We start from the raw sequence: 20,328 nt of genomic DNA on the forward strand, positions 1-20,328 counted from the left end.
CAGTGAGTGATCAGGGAACCTGCTATTTGAGGAATGGCTGAAGAAGCTGAGAGTGTTTAGATTGGAGGCTAGAACTCTAAGGGAACACATATTGGAAAATTGTTACAAGGATGGTAGAGATTTACTCTGCTTAATTTTTCTAAAGCAAGGATAGAAATGGGAAGAAAACATCCTTTGGCCACAAGTAAGGAGGATCTTTCCTGCAATAAGACCTGTCTAGTCCTAAGGTGGGCCAACTCATGAGATGAAGAGTCTTATCAAACAGAAGCTGACGGGCTTTTTGTCAGGGATGTTATAGAAGAAACTTCTTGATCTCTAAGAGTACTTCCAAAATTTTCCTCTATAAAGTCATCTTTTAATAATTTCAGAACTTTTATAGAGTGGTTTATTTTAAGAAGAAACTAATTTAAATGATTTCAGACAAGTGAGGATAATGGAAACCTGCAGGGAGTACATCTGGTCGACCAGAGTTCAAAAACTCCAAGTACCAACTAATATAAGCAGTATAGAACTTGAACACTTAGATGTCTTGAATCTGCTGAGATATATGGAGTAATGGCCCCTTCAGTCCCAGAAGACAGGTCTTCAGGTTTTGTTTCTGAGTGAGAATTCTTGGTATAGAATTCTTAAGGTTAAGGTTTTTCCTAAAGCTCCTTTTACCAGATCTGTCCATGTCCCAAAATAAATGTGATGCTTCCCGATATCTGTGGTGGGTTAGGTGGTGGCCAGTTCAGCCCTCAGAACTTTTCATACTAGCCAAGCTCTGAATCTGGAGATGAAGTATCATAATGTGGTCTGTTCCAACAGGGACATGAAGATATTTTTAAAGTCTTAGCACCTGGGAGTTACTTCAGTATTTTCAGAACCTCTCTGTTTGGCTAACATCAAATGACACCTCTCTAAAGGCATGCAGTTAGATGCCAATGTTTTCCTTTGATATAGGATTTAATGAGGCTGAAATCAAAGCAAAAGTTATATCCCAGAGAGATGGAAAAAATAAGCAGTACGTAGAAAAAAGAAGAAAAAGATGTTCATTTCTTCACAGAACAGGCAATAAGATTCTTGGTTCATAGGAGGCTTGAAATTCTTTCAGCTAAAATATGGCAGCTGAAGGAAAGGCTCATACAGATATGAAATTTAAACGTTTAATATGAAACCTATTAGCCCCAAAGCAGAAATATTCTGCACCTCTCTCATGGCACCACCCACAGTCTGCTTCCTGTTTGTTTTTTTGCTTCTAATAATAGAGATGAACTTTTTGAGGGCAGAGACCTCAGAATCCCTTTCCCCTCCAAACATCCCTATTAAATAGCTCTTGAAGGTCAGGTGATGACGTGGCCTGGCAATCAAGAGACATTCTGATCCGAAACATCACATTAAACTTTATGTTCAGACTTTTTTCCTAATTTGTCTACTCGTGTTTCCCGAGTTCTTATTAATTATGGGACCACAATTCATTAAGAATTTAGCCAGATTAATTGCCACTGAAAGTTAGAGCGATGAAGAGGAAGAGTTACGTCTGGCACAAAGCAGGATCTCAATCAAAGTTGATGAATGGATAAAGATACATACTTTCCAGTTTCCCTGGGAGTCCTCCCCTGACAGCATCTTTCCCTCTGAGGGTGGGGCTCCATGAGGTTCAGGGGATCTGGCAGTGTCTGTGTGCATGGGGTCAGAATATAAAATGCTGAGATTGATTTTTAGAGACCTCAAGTTAAATCAACTTACAGGCACTCCTGGTATTTAATAATCATTTTGTTTGAGGAGAGCACAGAAGAAACAGAAGGGAATTCCCTGGTTTTGCTGAGAAAAAAAATGGTTTTCCCTAAAATTCTGTGATTGGGAAATGGAATCTTAGAAGCAGCTCAAAGAAGAACTTTTACAGAGGATCTGAAATTAGGACTTGTGAAGAAAAGTTAATGGAAAAGGGATGAGTTAGCCTAAAGGAGAGAAAACTGGTGGGTCACCTAATACTTTTCAAATATATTCATAATGTATCATGAATACATAATACATTGTATTCTTAAGCCTAAGATGAAATGAACTCAGACAGTATCATGACAGAGCTCGGCTATATATAATGTATATTTTTCAATATCATTATAATTTTACACTACTGGACTCTTAGGGTAGCACAGTGTTGAAGAAAGTGCAGTGGACTCGGGGTCAGGAGAACTGGATGATAGGTAATTTCTAGATCTGTCACTTAATAGTTGTGTGACTTTTTTTTTTTTTTTTTTTTTTTGCGGTATGTGGGCCTCTCACTGTTGTGGCCTCTCCCGTTGCGGAGCAGGCTCAGTGGCCATGGCTCATGGGCCTAGCTGCTCCGCGGCATGTGGGATCTTCCCGGACCGGAGCACGAACCCGTGTCCCCTGCATCGGCAGGCAGACTCTCAACCACTGCGCCACCAGGGAAGCCCAAGTTGTGTGACTCTTGAATGAGTCACTTAGTGCCCTAAAATTCAGTTTCTTCAACTCTAAAATGCTTCATGGTGCTGTTTATTATATATAAAGTCCCAGCCACAGGCACGGTCTGCCCCAGTGTTCCTATAAAATTAAATGTTCAGACAGGATTGAAACTGTGGGCACTCCTTCCCTAGAGGTCTTTAGATATAGAGCATCTTCTGGTCCAGATGTCCTAGCTACAGACTGTCTGAGGGCAGGGGAGTAAACCAGACCACCTCAAAGCATTATTCCACCCCAGGGTTCTTAGCATCAGTGCATCAGAATAGAAGAACCAGTGTGATGAAAGTTGTTTCCTTCTTTTCCAATTTTTGGATCATTTTCTCTCCAAATGGAATTGAATATGACACATAGGGCAGAACGCTGGGATCTGGTGAGACACCTGCTCCTGGTTTGACTTTCCCCTACAAAGTGAGTCTTCCTGTTCTTTGATGTAAATTGCCTTGCTTGACCCAACTTTATGTTGCTTTTCTGTTTGCTGAAAGACACTGGAGATATTTATGTCTTGGGTAGAGATGATTCCCTGAAGGACAATGTTCACTGATTTGTGATCACATGAGGCATTGGGCAGATTCTCTCGCAGATGGTAGAGCTGCCCCAAAGGTGCTCTTAGCCTTACCTAGAAGGGGAAATATTGCTGTCTTAGGTGTGAATGGTAAGTGTTTCCCCCAGAAAGGTGAGGAAGCAGTGAAAATGACAGGGGAGGGACCTACAGCTGGAGGTTTTTTGGAAGAGAACTAGCGTGGTATAACTACCACTTTCTCTTGTAGCACCAGTTTCTTTGTGTGTCTTTTTGGTGGCTTGAAGAAGCTACTTTTCTGGTGACCATAGAGACAATAGGCTCCAAAAGTGAAGTGGGTGTGGGGGGAGGGAAATGGAAGAGACTAATAGAATTTTAGAGTTTGATGGGAAGCAGTAATCTTTCACCTCAACCTCCCACTGAGTAAGGAATCTTAGAGCACCTCTGAGGTGGCCACGGCCACTCATTCCTTGATTAATAGTCTACCTCCTGAGAAAGCCTGTCCTGTCCTCAGTTAAGCCAGGCATGCCTTTGGAAAATGAGCTCGTTTTGTGGTGAAATCTTTCTCTTTTAAATTGTAGTCCCTGGTTTTCTGTCATTTTAGAGGATCCTGGGCCAAATCTGTTTTCTTTCACTTAGCAGCCCTTTGAGTATCTGAAGAAAGTCCTCACAACTTACCTTATTTTTCTTGCCTAAATTAAATCTCCCTATTTTCTTCAGCCATCTTTGAAGAATATATATTCCAGACACAGAATACCCTTCTCTGGTACACACTGCAGTTTTCTAAAAGTTTCCCTTCTTCTGTCCCATAGGGTATAGGGCACCCACCTTTTGTCTGGTTCCCAGAGTGAGAACCATCTCTTACATAAAGAGTTGAGACTTGAGTGGCGGGTCTTACAACTGGTTCACTCACTGATATCAGAAACAGGGACCTTCACTGTGGACCTGGATGTCTGGACTATGCCTGATGAGTGGCCTCAAAGGTGCTTCCTGTACAATACCTAACATCCCTGAGCCCCAAGTTCACATGCAGCTACCCTTTCAGAGCTCTGAACTATTTCCAACCCTGATGGCAATTCTAAGAGAAGGAGAATTACCCCATGTTCTCTACCCATCAAAAAAGTTTGCCGGTATCTCCCTAATCTTAAAACCCCAGGCCAAAAGGCCCAACTGGTGGCTTGAATGGCATGCTGATCTTCTTTATAGCCTCTTCCTGGTCCCTAAAGACAGAAGCAGTTACAGGTTCCCAGAGCTTTCCATCCTCTTCTGAACTGACATGGCTTCAGGCTACAGCAAGGAATTAGCAGGCACAGAACACAGAATCTGGCCACAGAGGTTTATAAGAGAGAGAAGGAGACACCAAAGGCTGAAATCACTTCCTAGCATTTCCTTTCATCCTTTCCTGCAGAGTCTGCTGCACCAAAACCACACTCTTCCTGTGAGACCCCCATCCCAGAACCACAGAGGGCTCCTGCTCTTCTGAGCAGTTACTGAGCAGGACAGTGGGATGTACCACCTGAACGTGTGCACGGCAGTCCCTGTCCGGCAGCTTACAGTCAGAGATGGCTCAGCACGTTCTCTCTAGAACGAGAGAGGTGTTAAATTAGTAGGAGTTCACAGGAAGAGGAACAGGCTTGGAGAAGTGAGTGAAGTGCCCAGAGTTCCACAGTGAAGTACTGGCAGGAATAGGGCTGGAATCCAGTTCTGTTGACTTCTAATCCAAAACTCTCTTTAATACAATATATGTAAAATCATATGTGTGTGTCTGTATTTATACTTCTATACGTATGTGCATGCATGGATGTGTGAAATTTTCATTTGTAGAAGGCTTCATTTCACCCATATGCTCTAATTTGATTCTCACAATAACCCCACTTGACAGGTAAGGGAGCTGAGGTCACACAGGTAATGGTAGCCTGGATTCATATCCAGGCTTTCGGGTTCCAGCTCCCTCTTCTAATTGCATAACATTGCTATTTGATTTCAGTGGGTGTTACCAAATTCCTCTTCAGGACCCCTGTGGAATGAAATTATCTTTTTCCCTGTCCTTCTCTGACGTTGTCAACAAAGCCAGAACATAGCTCCTCACCAAGATGGTGACAAGGTTAGATGCACGAGAGCATAATTGGAAATGCAGCATATCGGTAAGCCAGTGAGAGTCACTTCAGTCACTCTAAAGAGAACGTATAAGCAGGACAGGGGCCAAGGTGTGGCCAGGTTCAAACATCAGAGCTGTGATCCTGGAGGCAGGGACACAGAGTTGGGTAAACAGGGTTAGAGGCCTGTGCCCTTGGCTGATGGAGAAACAAGCTCATAAAATGGTGCCACCCTGGACCATTATTTCCTCATGTTTCATGGTTTTGCATTTATGCAGTTCTTATGTCTTTTTATCATAATCTTAACAGATGTCTTATCCACACATTATCTTAAAAGTCTGAGAAGATGCTACTTTTGAAGAACATTCTTAGAGCAGTTGTTCCCCTCTTCGTCCCCAACTGGCTAGAGTTCTGAGTTGAGGAAGAGGAAGGCAATGGGCATTTACTGAGCGTTTACTAGGTATCAGGAACTTTACATAGATGACTTCATTTACTTCTCTTCACAGGAGAAGTTTTACAGTTGAAGAAACTGAGGCTCATAGAGATGATGTAACTTGCCTCAGGACACAGCCAGCAAGTGGTAGAGCTGGGATTTGACACCTCAGCCTGTTAGACTAAGGCATTTGGTCGGTTCCTTCCACGTGGTACACGTGGTCTTCCTGACATTGGGCAGGCTCAGCTCCTAATATCTTGGGTTCTAGAGGACCCTGAACTGTCACAATCACTGCTGAGGAGTCAGTCCCTCTGCCAGACGTGACTTTGTGAGTCATTACTGAATGGCAGTGGGAGACTTAAACATACGGGCCTCAGAAGATCAGACCAGGATGAGAATTTTAGAGCCGGAAGGGACCTCACCAAATATATAGCAACTCTTGAATTTTGCAGATGAGGAAACTGAGGCCTAGGGGTTAGGATTAAAGGATGTGCCCAGGTTATTTAGTGAACCAGAACCGAGTCTCCTGCCTAGAATGAAGACCAGGAACTCAGCACACCAGTCATGAACTACTGGGAAATGGAGAGAGGGGATAAAATGCTCACGGGAGTTCTGCTGGGATAGATAGGATTGAGGGGAAAGAAAAGTGGGAGCAATGTACTTATAGCCAGAAAAAAGAGCCAGTATGTGAACCAAGACTGAATACAGATCTAGCGTGGGCTAAAGAGGCTCAATAAGTGACTTCCCAGATTGTGTTTTGTTCCCATTGCATACAGTTGGAAACCAAATGCAAGCCACCAGGGTTGCTGTGAAACAGCAAACAATTATAGCACAAATAGTTGTGGGCAGCTGTGGGAACACAAGCCACCTGCTCCAAGTTTATAGCTTTGTTAAACTTGGTAAACATTAAAAAAGGAATGGGAGCGCTCCCAGTTTGTACAGTATCCCATACCCTTCCTGGGAGGCCTTCCTCCAGGATGGGGTGGCCTAGAGCTGCTTTCTGTGTTGCCAAAGTCTCTAGAAGAGACTGAGGGAGGTAGAGTATCACAGAATCATACACTTACAGAGTTTGAAGAGACTACAGGGCCCCCAGAATATAATTTCTCTCTTAATGTTCAGATAAGGAAACTGCGTTCCAGAGAGGTGATGTGCCCAAAACTATAAAGTTAGGGGCAGAACTGACTCTTTTTTTATTCTTATAGTGATTTTATTTTATTAATTTCTCCAGGGTTTTATTTACATTTATTTTTTATTAAATTAAAAATTAATCCAAATTAACCCCAAATTAAATCTTTTAATTAAATCCAAATCTTTAATTCATTAGCACTGACTCCTGATCTCTGAACTTCTGATCCTTTGTCCAGTGCTCCTTCCTTTAAGCCCCACAAGGTTTGTAGATGGAGACAAACAGGGAGTTACAGCATTACAGAATGTTACAGCTGGAATGGATGTGGTTCTTAACTGCAACTGTTTTTGCTTGTCACATGACTGGGGGTGCTATTAGCATTTAGTGGGTAGGGACCAAGGATGCTAAATAGCTTAAAATGTGATCATCCTGCATAATGAAGAATCCTGTGGTCCAGAATCCAAGAGTGTCCTTGTTGAGATATATTTTGTCCATCGTTTGACTTTATGGTTGGGGACTCTAAGCCTAGAGACAGGGAGGGGCTTGACCAGGGTCCTAAAGGGAGTAAGCAGTCCCTGAGTGAATTAGCAGCAGCCTTGGTGCCCTCAGCAAAGCGGCACTCCAGCTCCCCGCACACCCAGCTCCTGCTGCGCTCGCTCCTAAGCTACTTCCGGGTCGGCACTTACTTGGACTTCAGGCCCTCCTGTCCATAGGGCTGCAGTAGGTACTGGTGCACAAGCTTGTCCCTGAGAGTCCCGGCCAGTTTAATTTTCTTTCTTGATCGGTGCAAGTTGATGATAAAAAGTGTAATGGACCCTCGAACATAGTTGTGGCTGATATCCAGAGAGAGAGAGAGAGAGAGAGAGACAGAGGGAAAGATGGAAACACAGTGGTCTGTTAGATGCTTCTAGATCATTTACAGGCTGCATGAAACAGGACTACCCCAGGAAAGGGCAATTATTTTATGGTTCTTGGCCATCCTAGCCCTTCAAAGACAGGAAGGCCTTGTTACTGTGGTGTCCTGCAAAGAAGATACCCACTTCCCACCACACCCCTTTTGTTTTTGTTTAAATGTATTGCAATAATTTTAGAAAACAAAATATCTTTTCCTGAATATGGAAGTAAAATATGCTGATTGGAAAAAAAAAAGGAAAAATATAGAGAAACACAAAGAAGAAAAAGAAAAATCCCCCATAATCCAAGTGTCTTAAGATATGATAACATTTTGGTAGATACCCTTCCAGTATTTTTTAGTTTATTAATTCAACAAATATTTACTGAGTTCTTTGACACATACATATATATATTTCTCAGTTTTTACATAATTGGGATCACATTGTTCACCAGTTTTTTTAGTTCGTGAACATCTTAAACATGCTGCCATGTTATTGTTATTATATATTCTTTTTTTTTTTCTTTTTTGCAGTACGTGGGCCTCTCACTGTTGTGGCCTCTCCTGTTGCGGAGCACAGGCTCCAGACGCGCAGGCTCAGTGGCCATGGCCCACGGGCCTAGCCGCTCCGTGGCACGTGGGATCTTCCCAGACCAGGGCACGAACCCACGTCGCCTGCATTGGCAGGCGGACTCCCAACCACTGCGCCACCAGGGAAGCCCTATATATTCTTCACTTATAAAAGAATATTAAGTTCTTCAATCATAGAAATTTATTTAACTAGGCTCCTCCTTTGGGGACTTATGTTGTTTGTAATTTTTTGCCATTATAAATTATGTGATGCAGGACTTCATTTATATAAACTTTTTGCACTTCATGATTATTTCTGATGGATAAAGTGCTGGAAGTTGGAAACACTAGGTCAAAGGGAATGCAGTGTATGATTCCTCACCAAATCTGATTCCTACCCAGTTGGTGCCCCTCTCTGTGGGAAGATTATTTTGTCCCTGCTCTGTTGAACACTAGAGTGATCACATGATTGGCTTTGGTCAATGCAATGTGGGTGGACATGTTAAAACCTCTGGGGCAGAGGCTTTAGTAAGCAGCCCATATTTTGCCATGTCTCTTTTCCCTCTGCCAGAAGACTGACAATGTTCTTGAGAGAGGCTGCTCTATTGATCTGCATCCTGGAATGAGGATGATGTGGAGAGATATACAGCTGAGCCATGACAGACAAGTAATGTGACAGAGAAATACATTTTCTTGTTGAAAGCCATGGAGATTTGGAGGTCCTTTGTTATCAGAGCATAACCTCATCTATCCTGACTAATATACACATTTTGATAATATGGATATTATCTAGAAAGCTTGTATCAGTTTGCTCTGATCACCTACGTATGAGAGCACCCATATCCTCATACCCCTAAGAACACTGGATATTAACCTTTTAAAATATCTTTCTCAACCTGAGAGGTGATAATGGGATTTCAATGTTGTATTAATTTGTATTTTTAAAAAATTCACACTGAGGCACAGTATTTTTTTTTCATTTGTCTCTTTGCCACTTCTTCTTTTGTAAACTGACTGTTCATGGCCTTTGCCCATTTTTCTATTGATATATAAAAACTATTTATTTATTAAAGATAGTGATCCTTTGTTTGCATGTATATTGCAAAATTTTTCCCAGTTTTCTTTGACTGATTCAGTTTGTTCGCGTTGTATTCTGATGTATAAAAGTTCAAAACTTCTAGGCAGTCAAATTTATTGATCTTTTTGATTTCTACTTTTGCTACTTTACCTACCCCATGATTATATAACTATTCACTTTTTGGAATCCTTTTAAACCAGCACAGGTTTAAAAAATGGCCCCATCCTGCTTTCAACGGAGAAATTCAGAGCAACTCTAAGTCAACTGTGCCCACAGGAAAATATCATTCTCTGCAGAAACAGCACACCTCAGCCTCTGGGTCACTCATCTATGCCTCTAAATGTGCTAATTAAGAGTTGAGTGACCAAGGGCCAGTCATTGTGATAACTTGGACTAAAAAGAAATACAGAATACAGTTTCCAGGTCTCATCCCTTTATTTAATCCATTTGTGATTGGGGTCTGGGAATCGATATTAAAAAAAAAATCTTTCCAAGATATTTGGCAGATGAGTTTGGTCTGGGAACCACTTGCCTAGAGCAATCCATTAAGGTTATGAGAAGAATCCCCAGAGTATACCCTTTTGGCTGTGTGTCCGATGATTTTCCTTGCATCTGTAGGAGGGTACATTATTGCATTCAAGGCTTTTTGGATACCTGAATTGATATTCTGATAAATTATTAAATGACTCTTCTATTTGGTCCCTCCTCCTCTGGTCCTTCTTCTCAGTCCCCTGAAGCATGTGAACTAGCTTTTGGAGCCCATGAGTTAGGTCAGGAGAGAATGCCAATTTATTTGTGCAGACTCGTGTCATCAGAAATCTGAAGAAAGATGCTGCTAGCCGATGTTAGCATTTAGCAACATTAAAGAACACCAACTAAATTCCATTGGTGGGCTTTAAGCTTAGCTTAGCTGTGTGCAAAACTACATTAACTACAGGCACTGTGGGCTTCAGCATGTGAGCAAAAGCAGGCGTGCATGAGTACCAATTTTCACAGACTGTGGTGAAGCCTTCTGCTAACTCCCATCAAACAACCTTCTCAAAGGCTAGCAGCGGAGGCGGACAGAGCTGCGTGTTTGCATTTAGGAGTTTCTCCTCTGCAGAGCTGGGGCAGAATGAGCCCTTGGAGATGGCAGAGGAGAAGGGAGGGATGTGGGGAAGTGGTGGGTGGGAGGGAGACCTGAAATCACACCACTGCTTCAGGGAAAGCTATCTTTTCAAGCTGCTCGGCAGTGGTCTGATTTCCATTTACACAGTTCCACTGGGGGAGACAAGCCAGTACTGAAAGCCAGCCCAGACACCAACCTGCCGAGGCTCTCCCAGAGCTCACGGAGCCTCCTCAGGTAGGAACTGGCATTGAAGACCCCCTCGGTCATCGCTTTCCCTGCTTGGCTGATGGGCAAGGACACTAAGCAGAGGCCTTTGGCTGTGAAGACACATTCTTGGCTGGGGAATGCATCACCAACCTGAAAGTACTATGTTGAGAAACCAGATTCCTGAAGAATGTACATTCTCTGCTGACAGAAGAATAATCTTGGAGGACTATCTGTTCCCTAAGGAAATGGGGTCTTACTGAAGGTGTGGACTGGAGGCAACTGCTGACCTTCTGATGTTGTCAAGTCCAGGGGGCTTTTTGTTCTCTTAGTTAATGCCCCTGCTGTCTGGTAGAACATCTGTCTTGTTCCATGTCTCACTCATGGTAAGACTTTGTCACCAGCAGAGAATGCGTGTATCTGGAGTTCATCTTTCTGGCTGTTCTTTTGCTGCCTGACATCCCTATGTTGCCATGTGGGAGGGGGAGGAAGTGAGTCAAGGGTGGGGACTGGGCCTGGAATATCATGGATAGAAGAGGCGAGGGGTGTCATATGGGGAGGTGCATCTTGACTTACAGATGAAAAACAGTCCCTGTTCTAGAAATGTCTCTAGTGAAGCTGGGAGACTAGGAAAGGGAAGGGAGGGTGATGCTTTGAAATCCGTGGCCATTTCCAGTGAAAGTCTATGTGTTTGAAAACTGTGTTGGTCCATTGTCTCCAAATCTAATTCAAAGTTCTTAGGTTCGGTAAAAGTCAGGCCATATTTTGCCAAACATCTTTTCCCCTAATTTCAAAGCATTGTGTATTTTAAGGGAAATTTAATCCACATGTTTCTGATTCATTTACACTTAACTCATCAAAATATTGTTTTGTAAGAGCCATTTGATGTCCAAGAAGCCTCAGGAACCTTTTTATGAGTCTTTAAAAAAACTTCTTCTGAAAAACAGGAAGTTGTGCTTTGCCAATAATAAACGAACTTGAACCCCAAAAGGCTCAATTTTGCTTCAGTATCCACCAGGCTTCAACTGGTTCTGAACTTGGCTAAGGACCTCAGCTCCTCCCAGAAACATACATTGTGTTAGCAGAATGGTTTAGAAAAAGAAGGTTTCCTAGTCAAAACTTATTCGTTCTCTGAATAAGAAGACTTAGGGTGAGAATTGCTATGCTGCCAGTGTCCTAATTTGTTGGCTCTAGAACAGAAAGCAGAAAAGCACCTGCTAGTGTTGGTATGAGTATCTAACTCTTTATCCTAAATCAGTCATAAAAGACAATCGTCTACTAGGTCAGAAATGACCCACAGTGTAAGAGATGCCATGAGAGGGAGTGAGGTATTCAAGTAGAGGTTCATGACTGTCAGGGAGATTGTAAAGGGCATTTCTGTGTTATATAGGACACCAGGCCAAAGATCTCTAAGGGTTCTTTCCAAATGTAAAAATCTTTACATTATTAATGTTGCTACTTGCCTATACGTGTGATACCACAGAACCGTTGGAATTTAATACAATAATACAAATGCGAATATCTGGCAAGATGCTTGGCACACAGCAAGTGTTCAATACAGACTGGAGTGCAGGAGTTATTTTAAAAGACCCCTTCTTTGGTTTATTCTACTGGTAAACTTATACTTTTCCACCCAATTCCCTATTTTGAGCAAGGATATATATTTTCAGAGTATTGGTCAAGACTGGACAGCGGGAAGCTAACATGCCCACTCTGGGACATTTCTGTGACCTTGGCTTCTTTGGCCACAAATAAACTAAGTGAACCAGGAGTGCTTCCTCGTGACTGCTATGAAGGATGAGGGGGCACAGACAGGGCACGTGGCTTCCCACAGAGAAGGAGCAGAGACACTTCTATCTTTGCACCCACCTATCTAAGGCACCGGACACCCACTAACATGGAGAAGATCTGCAAACTCAGCCAGCTCAGTGTATCCACTGTGGGCTTTCTTCTCTAATAGGAACAAAAAGACCTTCACCCCAGTAATCACTAAGGTCATCTGTGGAATAGATTAGTAAAGTCCTTTCTTTCTTTTATGTAACAGGGAGAAAGAGGGATGGAACTGACAGAAGCACAGTGGCACTGTTTCCCCAGAGAGGTTCTGGAGTGACTTTCCATAGAAAGCAGAGGAGACCTGGTGATGGAGAGAGAATATTGAATGCAATGAATGAGTTGATGCTAGTGAATGGCAGAATTCTTAACCATTCCACCACACCCCTTCCTTCTGGCCAGTGTGGTAACAGCAAAGGGAAAGAGAGCTATAACTGTAAATCATCAGTGATGTCTTGATGCCCTATTTCTGCATTCATTCACTCGCCCATTCATCAAACATTCACTGAGACCTTCCTCAGGCCACTCTACTGGACACCAAGAATACAAAAATGCATGAGGCACTGGCCCTGAGGGCACAGTATATTCAGAATATTAGTGACAACTTCCCACAAGAATGTCAAAGAACGTCAGGATGAACACTGGGATGAAACAATGTGAAGAGACCTCTGTGAAGACCCTCAAATTCTGCTAAGCCCGTGGCTTGACTACTGACATTTTCCCCTGCGTCCTCAGACCTGTAGTATAAAGGGCACATACTGATGTGCTTCCCAAAAGAGACAAAAGGTGCCAAGAGTAATTTTTCTCTCTTGAAGCTGGGGGTCCACCTTTTGGGTGGTTACCTCAAGGCCAGGGTGGAGACAAGGAATACAATGTTTCCTTGTGTGGTGATCAGATAACTCCAGCCAAGGCCATAAAGCAGTCACTCTCTGTCAGGTATTGGATTGAGCTTCCTGTTGAGCAAAAGGGACGTTGAAAGCCTCTGGCCTCTGCCCAAACCAGCCTCCACTCATCCACAATAGGCACTTGTATCTACAGACAAGACAACTGGCCCCTGACCCCGCTATGCTCAGAGTGAGTCTTTGAAAAATCTTATCCTGATAAATTAACTGGCTTGGCTCCTCTGTCATCAAGGAAGGGGAAGGAGCGTCTGTTGTAACCTGACCGCTGGAGCTCTTTGTGCCTCCACTACCCGTGATCAGCTCCTGACAGGCTCACTGGAGTGAAGATCTGGCTGGGGGCACGTGCTTCCTCCTCCCTCACTCCCACTCCACACAAGGTTTCTCTGCAGGAAGAGAAAAGTTCTTACTTCCAGAGCTGCCTACTCTGTTCCTTAAATAGAAAGTGATGTAAGAAAGCCATATTTGGTCGGATGGGTTTTGCTTTAGGCTCAGTTTTAAGTTTTTACCTGATGAACCTCACGTTTTAAAATATTTTATCTGCCAAACTTTATTTATTTACTAATTATTTTTCCTATTTTTTAAAAGACAACTCTGACAACCAGAGCTTCAGATGAAAAAGAGCATAATCATACCTGTTACCGTGCTGATTGTTCAAAGTCCGGCCCCCTAAAAAAGGAAGCCTAGATTTTATTTAACCTTTAAAATAGCTGAAAAGGTTTTCCAAATACTGAAATAGCTCTAAAGCTGGCCTGACTACTTTTGGGCACTCTCAGTTTGGGATGCACTGGTATATGGTTAGGTTTCTAGTGGTATAGCTCTCCAAAATGCATCTTAGAGATGTAGGCTTATTTCCTCAAGCTCGCCTGGTGTATCTTAGGAACAGATTTTATATCTCTACCCTTGGTTCAGGTATAGGCATATAAATAAGCCTCCTGGACATTACATCAACGGGCTGAGAGAAAATGCTCAGTAAAAATTTGTTGGATGAAGAAGTAAATGAACAAATGGCATGTATTTTTATGAACATTTTATGAATAAATCCTGTAAGTGTGAGAGAGGGGGTTTACTTGGAGAAAAAGCTGTTTATCAGAAACCATTTGAAACCTGCAAAGAGCAGGTAAAGTGAATCCAGAAGTGGTTTTCAATAAGTCTTGAAGGGGTCCCATGTATGAAATTCTCAAAGGGGCCTGAAGCTCCCCAGGGATGGCTTTCTGTGCCATCTCTCTGCAGACTTACTTGTGGTGGTTTGTGCAGTGAGCATAAATCCTTAGTTTGTCCCGGATCACTCGGCCTGGCCGTGGCTTCCGCTGGAGCCCAGCCACATGCACAGCCAAGACTTTGGGGCCAATCAGGCGCTTGTAAAGGAGAGAGAGCCAGTAGTCCTGAGGAGAATAAAGAGGCAGAGAGTCAGAGACAGACACACATTCGGGTGTTCTGAGTAAACATACAAACACGCAGGCCAGAATCCACTTCTTACCAGGAATGTGGTGAATCAGGACCAGCGAGACCCTAACCCTGTAAGCATGATCACCCCAATGAAGTGCTCATTTTCGGTTCATAATGAAGTGGGCATTATCTAAAGTGGCCTTTGCAGCTGGCCAAATGAGGAAGTGTCAGTGGGGCGAGCCCCGAGTGGCATACAAAGCAAATGGATCCGTTTTTCACATATAAAAGACCAACCAGCTGGGCCTTGAATTTTCAACTTTCTTTTCCTATGACTTTACTTTCATACTGGTTTATGACTTCTGTTTAATTATAGGATGGAAGATTTCCAATCTTCGCGATTGTCACCAATGTGAGAATCCAACATAGCATCCTCCAAATATTGTCACTCTTAATGTGGTGGGAGGAGGATGACGTTCCTCCAGACAGGAGACCAGAGTCCTGATTCCAGAGGTGAAAATACAAACAGAAGAATGTCTGCAAACCATGGTGCTAATTCTTGGTCATCCTCAATAATTCTAAACTAAAAACAATGTGGTGCTTTTAAACATTCCAGGGTCCATTTGTAGCTGATTAATAAATACTCAGGGGCTTCCCTGGTGGCGCAGTGGTTGGGAGTCCGCCTGCTGACGCAGGGGACACGGGTTCGTGCCCCGGTCCGGGAGGATCCCACATGCCGCGAAGCGGCTGGGCCTGTGAGCCATGGCTGCTGAGCCTGCGCGTCCGGAGCCTGTGCTCGGCAACGGGAGAGGCCACAGCAGTGAGAGGCCCGCGTACCGCCAATAAATAAATAAATAAATAAATACTCAATCTGTAATCCACACAGGAGTTTGAACTTACAAATGCCTATTTACCGCCACCTTAATTTCTACTGTATTTGCTATTATCATGTTTTATTTTTATATTGGATACAAAACATATTTTGTATTTGTTTTGTATTTGCTCTTAAACCCTATTATGGGGTAATGACTTCAGTGTTTATAACTCACCATGTAAATAGGGCCTCCTAATTTGTTTAGGAGCTTCCCCCCTCCCCCCATTCCTGGAATTCAGTGAACATACTCTTCAGTGCAGGCATTCTATTCAAGATCTTAAAGACATCAATCATGTCTTCTCAGCCTTCATCTTTCAATAATCTTTTTTTTTTTTTTCCCTTTTGTGGTCATCTATAACATCAGCTGCTTAAAAATGTCTGGTGAATTGAATAAATCAGAACAAAGTCCCAGAGCTTGTTTGTCTCCAGAATAGCTCCAGATCTGCCCTGAGCACTAAGCCTTGCCCATGTACCTTAATTAACTTTAAGTGGACTTAGGATGGCTGCTAAATATGGTTTCCTTATATTTAAAATAGCAAATATTTCATTATTGTCAATCATATAGATAAAAAAAATTCATTGCTCTTACTTGACTACAATTTCTGTGTCTTTGATTTGAAGTAATCTTTGTGAAGAGATTATCACATTCACAGTATTTCCAATGGGATGTCCACCTTTTTCTCATTGATTTGTAACATATCTTTTAATATTAGTGGTAAGAATCCTTTGGAATATTTATGAAACAAATATTCTGTCCAAATTTGTAGTTTGCTTTTTATCACTTTTTATGATTTTTTTGACATGAAGAATTTCAAAAATTTTTATAGAAAAATATATCAATCTTTTTATTTTGATTTCTTCTTTTTCTTTTATCCTTAGAAAGTCCTTCCACACACAAAGGTAAGATCAATCTTCATTGATATTTTTTCTAGTTCTTTTTATATTATCATTTAAAAATTTAAACTTTTAATTCACTGAAAAATATTTGGGTGTATGGTACTAACTTTACTATTGTCTAAATTATCTACTAGTTGTTGTAGCATCATATAGTGAATAACCTATCCCTAAACCCAGCTTTATCACAAACTAAAATTTATACATATGAAATATAAATGTTTATATTATATAATATTATACATTATCATGTCTGTTATTATCTAATATATAATATACTGTATATACTATATTGTATTATAATGTATATGTATATATTATACAATATATGATATGGTATAATGTGTATATATATATTATAATACATATATACTATATATACATATATATACATACACACATATGTACAATATAATATACATTGTGATATATAATATAAATAATATATAATTATATATAATAATGTGTATTACATAACATATTTAAAATCATGCTATATATAACACATAAAAACATATAAATATATGCATATGTCATATATAATAGTTTATGATATGTATATCATGATACATATACTGATAAGAAATGTTATATATAATTCCGTGTCTGGATTTTCTATTCTCTTCTACTGAACTCTCTATTTTTTTTTTTTTTTTTGCAGTACGTGGGCCTCTCACTGTTGTGGCCTCTCCCATTGCGGAGCACAGGCTCTGGACGCGCAGGCCCAGAGGCCATGGCTCACGGGCTTAGCCACTCCGTGGCATGTGGGATCTTCCCGGACCGGGGCACGAACCCGCGTCCCCTGCATCGGCAGGCGGACTCTCAACCACTGCGCCACCAGGAAAGCCCTGAACTCTCTATTTTTAAAAAATCAGTTTCACATCATTTTCATTATTATAGTTAGCATTTAATATCTAGAGATTCAAGTTCATTTCATTATAATTTTCCTTTCTTTGTTCAAATGTTCCTTAATTAGTAATATTCATTTATTTTTCCAAATAAATTCTGAAATTATTTTTTTGCAGCAGTTGTTGCAGAGAAGTTTGAAGCTAGCATGAATTTCTTTCTATGTTTGGTTAGCCTGTTTGTTTTCTATCTTTTGTGTCCTGCCAGGATGCTTATAGGAGTCATGTTTTATCCTTGATATTTGAATTTTTACCAGGAATGTGTCAATGTGAGTTTCTGCATTAATTTGCCTGTATTTGGGGACTTTTTTTTTTTTAACATCTTTATTGGGGTATAATTGCTTTACAATGGTGTGTTAGTTTCTGCTTTATAACAAAGTGAATCAGTTATACATATACATATGTTTCCATATCTCTTCCCTCTTGCGTCTCCCTCCCTCCCACCCTCCCTATCCCACCCCTCCAGGTGGTCACAAAGCACTATTGGGGACTACTTTTAATCAGAAAGACTAAGCCTTTTCTTCAACCTGTGAGAATTTTCTTTAAATATAGCTTCAAGTTCTTATGTATATGTTTTCCATATACAGGAGAATATATGTAACTTAATGACAGTTCTGAAGCATATGAGAACCCACCATCCATCTTAAAAGCTACCATAATACCCACACTGTTGCATTTATTAATGTGAGTCTTCCTTTTCTCGTTTTTATGTTTTTCATTCCCTTCCTTCATAGTTTAGTTTTATCCATATATATATATATATTTGCTCCTAAGCAATATATTATTTAATTTGTTAGCTTTATAAAAGTGGTATCACGCTGTATGTAGTTTTCTTTGACTTACTTTTTTCACTTAACATTATGCTTCAACGATTCATCCAGGTAGTTACGCGTACTTACAGTTTATTCATTTTCAATATTGTATGATACTCCATTGTGTAAAAATACTACAATTTATTTATCCATTATTCGCTGATAGATATTTGAGTTGTGTCCAGATTTTTGCTATTATGAACAACGTGTCTTTGAACATTCTTGTTCCTGTTTCCTAAGACCCAGGTGAAGAAATCTGGAGAAGCATTACTCCAATTGTGATTGGAAACCAGCAGTGCCTCATCACTTGGGTGCTTCTTAGGAATGCAAATACATGGAATTTATCCTAGATGTACTGAATCAGAATCTCCAGGGGTGAGGCCCCCAAATTGTGTGGCTCTCTAGGTGATTCAGTTGCTTATCAAAGTTAAGAGAAGCACGGTTCTATAGTACAAACTGTAGTACTGGAATTGCTGGGTTACATGCAGGTATAACAATATTCAGGTTTACAGGATAATGCCAAACTGTTTTCCAAAGTGATTCCAATTATTCCAACTTACACTTCCTCCAGCAGTGTCTGTATGTGTTCCCTGTGATCCACATCCTTGCTAACACCTGTTATTTTCAGACTTCTTAATTTTTGCCAGTCTAGTGGGCATAAAATATCTATTTATTTTTGTGTTAAGAAGTCCTTCCTCATGTCTATTTCATAAAGATATTTTATGTTTTCTTTTAAAACTTTTAAAACTAAGAGTTTTTCTTCCATAGTTAAGTCTTTAATCAAAGTAGAATGTAGATTCCCCTCAGGGGAATCTAGAATTTGGGTTGGTAAGTCAGCGGACGGTAGGTTAAAGCCAAAGTGAATGTGAAATTTGCACCTTTACTTAGCTCCGTGCACCACCTTCAGACGCCTCTCTCACCCTTATTCTTTTCTCAGTTCCCTATTTAGCCTGCCTCTTTTTAAAAAACTCCACTTTCCCTCTCTCACTGTCCTTATCTCTCCCTCATGTAAAGCAGCAGAACCAAATTATATTTCCTTCCTCCCTCCCTCCCTTTCTCCTTTCTTTTATTTTGCTATGATATGTGCCATTTATATAATCACAAATAAAATTAAACAAATGGAATAATTCCTGAATATCTCTTAAGGCAATGACATGAAAATGCAGAAAAAATTATCTTTATGCGTAGATGAGATAGGAAAAAAATAAAGAATGCACATATATATCTAACAACAGCAACAACAACAAAAGGACAGTGCATGAAAGATGCAATAGAAAGAGAACTCTTCAAACAATAACAGTCATAAAAAAGGAAGGCACATATAATAGCTTTTCATGTCAACAATAAAAAAATCCAAAGCAAGGAATGTATTGCAATTTTCAAGGGACAAAGAGAGCCCCAAACAAACATTCTTTAAGTGTGTCAGACATGAGAAGAAGTTGAAGAAAAATAGAGTCCATTTATTAGTTGGAGAGGGAAAATTAATAACAGATGACACTAAAAAGACAGAGGTTTTAAATCTTTTCTTTTTCTTTAGTATTTGTCAGAAAGTCAATTGTGGTCTGAAAGCTGGAAAACACAGTATATAGAGTAAGTTCAACCAAAATAAATGGGGAAAAAAAGAGAAATTGACAGAGGGTTGCAGAATTTACTGGATTAATCACTGAACGATGTGTTCCTCAAGGTCTAAGACTACTTACTCATTCCTAAAGCCCATGCCTAGTAGAGTGCCTGGCTTATAGGAGGTGCTAGAATTCGATTATGGAATGTGAACTATGTTCAAGGCTCCATGCTAGGCATTAGGAACATAGTGGTGAATAAGACAAATACAGTTCTTGCCATCATGAAGTTTATAAATCTTACCAAGAAAAATAGTCCTTAAGCCAATGAGTTATGCAATTAATTTCAATAGAACAAATGGTAATGGAGAAATCTATGAGACCATATAGTATCATACATGTGACCCAGTCTGGGCGGGGTGTATGGTCAGCAAAGGAGTCTTGTTGCCAGAACCTGTGTGGACCTCAACCTGGAGTCTGGCTTCCTGGGAGTGGACTGTAGCTTTGGAGTGTGCACCACTAGGCTGGAAAGGTGGCAAGGGGCAGCTGCTGATGGAAATGTGATCAGGGCTTGGGCTTGCAGCCTGGGTGGTCCACACTGCATGACCATGAGACCCTTGGTGATACACTATAGAACTAGGAGTGGGGAAGGGGTGCTGGGTTGTGGCCTTAGGCTCTG

At 41.0% G+C, this 20,328-nt stretch overlaps 1 protein-coding gene across 2 annotated transcripts in view; it reads right to left on the reverse strand.

The window, feature by feature from the left end:
* The window catches only part of HPSE2 (heparanase 2 (inactive)), a 572,092-nt gene that overhangs the window by 17,180 nt on the left and 534,584 nt on the right, over positions 1-20,328 (reverse strand). For both annotated transcript variants that reach the window (XM_060126534.1, XM_060126532.1), the window contains 2 exons: positions 14,459-14,604; positions 7,325-7,471 (listed from right to left, as the gene is read on the reverse strand). In XM_060126534.1, coding sequence (XP_059982517.1) covers positions 7,325-7,471; positions 14,459-14,604 — 293 coding nt within the window. The remainder of the gene's footprint in view (positions 1-7,324; positions 7,472-14,458; positions 14,605-20,328) is intronic.

The sequence above is a fragment of the Lagenorhynchus albirostris genome, chromosome 16 (genome assembly GCF_949774975.1).
Source record: "Lagenorhynchus albirostris chromosome 16, mLagAlb1.1, whole genome shotgun sequence".
Taxonomy (NCBI): Eukaryota; Metazoa; Chordata; class Mammalia; order Artiodactyla; family Delphinidae; genus Lagenorhynchus; species Lagenorhynchus albirostris.